The sequence below is a fragment of the Pygoscelis adeliae genome, unplaced genomic scaffold (assembly GCF_000699105.1).
Source record: "Pygoscelis adeliae isolate BGI_AS28 unplaced genomic scaffold, ASM69910v1 Scaffold108, whole genome shotgun sequence".
In the NCBI taxonomy this organism is placed as follows: Eukaryota; Metazoa; Chordata; class Aves; order Sphenisciformes; family Spheniscidae; genus Pygoscelis; species Pygoscelis adeliae.
The window spans coordinates 8,029,879-8,035,175 of record NW_008825498.1 but is presented as its reverse complement, the minus strand read 5'-3'; the positions used below and the strand labels follow the sequence as shown (position 1 = coordinate 8,035,175).

Here is a 5,297-nt window from a genome sequence, read left to right as displayed (position 1 = left end):
TCGTGGCCCTCTTCTGGACCCGCTCCAACAGGTCCATGTCTGTCTTACGCTGAGGGCTCCAGAGCTGGACGCAGTACTCCAGGTGGGGTCTCACCAGAGCAGAGCAGAGGGGCAGAATCCCCTCCCTCGACCTGCTGGCCACGCTTCTTGTGATGCAGCCCCGGATACGATTGGCCTTCTGGGCTGTGAGTGCACATTGCTGGCTCATGTCCAGCTTTTCATCCACCAGTACCCCCAAGTCCTTCTGGGCAGGGCTGCTCTCAATTAGTTCCTCCTCCAGTCTGTATTGATATTGGGGATTGCCCTGACCCAGGTGCAGGACCTTGCACTTGGCTTTGTTAAACCTCATGAGGTTCACATGGGCCTGTTCTTCTAGCCTATCAAGGTCGCACTGGATGGCATCCCTTCCCTCTAGTATATCAACCGCACCACTCAGCTTGGTGTCATCTGCAAACTTGCTGAGGGTGCACTCAGTCCAGCTCTGTCATTGATGAAGATACTAAATAGTGTTGGTCCCAGTACGGACCCTTGAGGGATACCACTTATTTCTGGTTTCCGCTTGGGCATTGAGCTGTTGGCTGTAACTCTTTGGAGATGGCCATCCAGCCAATTCCTTATCCATCAAATAGTCCACCTATCAAAGACATCTCTCTACAATTTAGCAGCCAGAATGTTGTGTGGGAGTGTATCCAAGGCCTCACAGAAGTCCAGGTAAGTGGCATCTGTAGCTCTTCCTGTGTCCACTGATGCTGTCACTCCATCGTTAAAGGCCACTAGATTAGTCAGGCATGATTTGCCCTTGGTGAAGCCATGCTGGCTGTCTTCAATCACCTCCCTGTCTTCTGTATGTTTCGATGTATCTTCCAGGAGGATCTGTACCGTGATCTTACCGGGCATGGGGGTGAGGCTGGCTGGCCAGTAGTTCACAGAATACTCCTTATTACCCTTTTTAAAAATGGATGCAATATTCCCTTTTTCCAGTCGCTGGGGACTTTGCCTGGCTGCCATGACTTTTCAAATATGGTGGAGAAAGTGGCTGCGTAATGCAGAAACTTTCTGTCTGAATGCCTGTCAGTGGTTTGCTTATGTGGTTGTGAACTGACCCTGGCATGTTCACCATGCTCCAAAACAGGTCCCTCTTGCACCTTCTTCCTTACAGACCACTTAGTCCCTCCCTTCCTGTGGTTTGCTATCCCCTACTGTGTGATCACATAACTGTGTTATGAAAGAGGATGATCAGAGAGGAATTCCTTAGCAAGCTTGAGTAAGGTTTCCTCTGGAGTCTCCCACCCGCAGTGCCAGCACGGGTTTTGGGACTGTTTGTGCACCAGCAGGTAGCTAGCTTGTTTGTGGAGCTGCAAGGGAGCCTTTCTTTTCTGTGGCATTGCCCGAGACTGACATTGGTTTATAAATGGGTCTGTGTTGGCTTGGGATGGCAGTCAGAATTATGTTTTTTCAGAGAGGATTTAGCTCTGTCCTCCTTTTGAGTTATATTTCTCTCATAATTTCTGATCTCATCCAGTCGTGACTTCAGAAAACAACTCAGCGCCGAGCTGCGGTGATGTATTGAAGACTCACCTTCTCTGCTGCTGCTGTGCTGGTTTTACATATTGGCCAACGCTTGCTGATCATGATAGAAACCAGACCTCTTGGTTTGGTGGGTTTCTTTCCAATGCTGAGGGTTTTATTGACCATGTGATGGAACACTGTTTTGATCCCATGGGTACTCTCTTGTGTTCCTCCCTTGATAACTAATCTAGAAGCCATTTTTCACTCTGTATCTAAGATTTCTTCATGGCTTACCCTCTTCATTTCGATACCTGTCAGTTCAACTAACCAAGATTCTTGAGGAAGCTAAAATGTCACCATCTGTGCAGCTAAAATACCTTGTATGGATCCAAAGAGTTCTGAGGTGTTGCAAAGAGGAGCAGTGGTCTTCTGGCTGGCTTATCTGATGTGCTTAACGTAAAGGGTTTAATCTTTTAACCCATAAGTGTAGCATGTGTTTGGGCGCAGTAGGTAAGAATGTAGCCATCACTGCAGGATCGTGAATGCAGTTAAGGCTTCCTAGATTTTGAAGTGGTACCGCTGCTTTCTGAATTTTTTGCCCCCTTATTGATAGGCAAGCAGCAAACCCCCTCCTTGAATTATTCCATCTCTGCAACCCGGGAAGCCTCATAAATGTGCTGTAGAGCATCTAATTGAGTTGATGCTGAAATCGCTCTATTTAAATGGAAACAGGAGCTCATGTATTGCCATTATGTGCTTTTTACCTTGCAGAAAATGGAAATGAGGGACTGCAAGAGAAGACAGTCGAGTACACAGATACTTTGTTTTCTGGGGAGCCCAAGCAAAGGGACAAGTGTACTGACACAGAGGAAGACCAGCTCCTTGAAGAACCTGATATTCAGTATAGCTCCAAAATAACTCAACACCCGTCAATTGCCAGTTCCATTGCAGAAAGCAAATTGCCCCCTGGATCTGATGGAGCTTCATCCCCTGAGGAACCTGAACTGGTGTACGTCCCTGCTGAGCCCGCACAGCTTGCTGCCCATGTGCTAGGTAACAGTGATTCTCTTTATTCTGTGAGGGATGTGGCAACCAGTGTGCAGACTCTTTATGAAGACTCTCAGATCTCGGAGAATGAATTTACACCAGTAGAAGATGCCGCTGAAGATGCTTCTGCTGTCCCAGCAGCCGAGGCTTCTGTAGAGGCTCTTAGGTCACAACCAGGAGTGTGGAGCCAGTCCTCCATAGCTGGAGAACTAGGTCCTTCAGACAGCCAGGCTGATGTCTCAAAAAATGATGTAAATCAAGCTTCCTTAGTCCCCTTGTGGGACGAACCATCACCTCTTTCACCACCACCATCACCTGCTCCTAAAGATCCATTGCAGGCTGTGCCTTCCTGCAACGAAGCTGAGGTTACCCCAACCACTGAGGTTGTATCACTGTGTTGGGATGATGAGCCGATTATGGATGCAGAGGTTCCACCTTATGTAGAGCAGTTTCCACAGAAAATAATCATTCCCTTTGTAGACCAAACAGCTTATCTGTTAAAGATTGAGCAGCCATTAAGTGCAGGCCAGGGCTCAAGTGCTACAACCTTAGGTCCATCTGCTGATGATTTAGCGTGCCATCCTGAGAGAATGGAATCTACAGCACAAGTGGAATCAGCTGAGCAAGCTTATGTCTTGTCAGGTAAGAAAGTTTGGGTCTTTGTGTCGTCTTCCTGTTCCAGCTTTCAGCTCTACAGTGTCATCAATGGTCATTAAATGGAAAAGCACCTACGTCAGTGCAACGCAGGGTAGAGATGACAGAATTCTAAGAAACTACTGTACTGCTTGGCCCCAGTGCACATGTGTTAGATCTCTCTGCTGTCTGTTCCAAGAGATGCGGCTAGCTCTGGGCAGGAGCCCTGCACCTCTGTGGGCAAATATGCAGGTAAGAGTGATGGGAGGAGGTGCCCATTGATGCCAAATGGTCTTGCTCAAAACAAGCCGTATTTTCTGAAGCAGGTGTTAGAGACCCAAGATGTAATGCATGTGCCCTGTGGCTGAAGAGAGGTGAACAGTTGGAGCCCTGGTTTTGATTCTCCTCCCCTGAAAGATCTCATATTCCAGCACTGACCTAGGAGGTTTTCCATTTAGAAAAAAAGTGGTGGTGGTTGCCTGTGCTGTGTCTTGAGCTTGGTGAGTTTCTGCAGCTGGGCTGAGTGGGCTAAGCACTGGTCATCATCAGTTCCACGAACAGCAAGAGAGCTGGTGCTCATCTTTCTTGTTGAGGCCCTCACCAGCATCTCTTCCCTGTGGTGACGTGCCCAGCTGGAGAAACCCTCCAGGGTGGAGCTCCCCTGCCTCAAATTGCCTTAGTACTGTGGAGTCTGCTCATGCCCTGTCCTAGGCCCCAGGAGAAGCAGTACAGCTGTGAGGTCTCAGCAAAGCATTTTGCAGAGGAGAGCTGAGCTTAAGCAGATTTGTAAATTAACATTGGCTCTTTAAAAAAAAAAAAAAAACCAAAAAAAAAACCAAAAAACAAAACAAACTTTAAGGGGAGTTTGACAAACTTCAGTTTCAGAAATAGCAGACAAATGCTTGCCCAGAAAGAGCCTCTGCTCTGACCATAAACATATTTTTTCTAAGCTGCAGGTGTTTGTCAGCCACATTCCACAGTGTTTGCTATCCCAGCTTTCTCCTCTAACATGCTTGCTTTCACCAGGTCTAGGTATGTTTGTTTTAGACATCCGCTGCTTCTGATACCAGCACTCTTATTTTTATCCTTGTAGCCATGGCATCAAGTGAAGCAGGACAGCCATCACCACATTCTAATGTATGGACCCTCTATTGCCTAACTGACTTGAGACAAGGTCAAAAATCACCACCATCCCGTTCTCCTGCTGGAGCTGGTGTTCCTTATTCCCAGGCACCCCTCAGTCTTTCCAGGGGGGAAGATCAACAATGTGGTCAGCTGTCACAAGTACCCGCTCCAATTTATGTGATACAAGAAGAAAGCAAGAGGAGAGATGCTCCACCCTTCATTTTAGTGGGCTCTAACGTTCAGAACGTACAGGATTGGAAACCTATTCCTGGCCATGCTGTCTTTGCACAGCAGGATGCAGGTGCTAGGAGGAGATTGACTACAGTCCCTGTCCCAGTTGCCAGGCCGGCTGATGAGAAACCAGCTATGGCCAGCCTCAATTCTAATTCTGCAGAGGAAACTGCGGCTGAGCCGTGCAGACCTGATGTTTTCTCAGTTGCCATCCCTCTGGATGATGTGATGTCCGCAAAGAAAGGCTCGCCAGCTGGTCATAAGCACGCAGGTATAGATGCTCTTGCAGAAAGCTATGGTACTGCAGGATAGATTACCATTATATCGGGCCCCATGCCCAGAGCAGGGTCATGAAGAAGTAAGCTTGCTTCTTGCATGGGTCTTGCAGAGGGAGATGTGTTTGGATATTACTACTAAAAGCTTAATTTAACCCCTTTTCAAAATAAAGTAAGGTTTAAGACCAGTGGTTAAACTACTTGTCATACATAACAGACCCACTGCCTTCCTCTGCTTGTTACACTTTGCAATTAGTAGTACTAATCTTGCTCTGGTTTTAGTCTAAAGAAACCAAGTTTTTAATCTTGCATTCATACACATCTTGAACCCTTAAAGTTCAGGCTGCAGGCATAGTGTAATATTCAGCATGTAGCAAAATACCCTCAACTTAGAGTGCGTTTAGGTAGCAATTAATGTAGTTCTTGGTGCATACTTTCTACTGAGTTCACATTTTTTAAACAGGTTGAGAAGAGAGA

The 5,297-nt window shown here is 47.0% G+C and overlaps 1 protein-coding gene across 1 annotated transcript in view; it reads left to right on the top strand.

Annotated features, from left to right (window-relative positions):
- Window positions 1–4,857, top strand: part of CABYR (calcium binding tyrosine-(Y)-phosphorylation regulated) — a 6,704-nt gene extending 1,847 nt beyond the window's left edge. Inside the window, exons 3-4 of the mRNA XM_009331487.1 lie at window positions 2,281–2,562; window positions 4,283–4,857. Of these exons, the coding sequence (XP_009329762.1) occupies window positions 2,281–2,562; window positions 4,283–4,857 (857 nt within the window). The remainder of the gene's footprint in view (window positions 1–2,280; window positions 2,563–4,282) is intronic.
- Window positions 4,858–5,297: the final 440 nt, after the last annotated feature.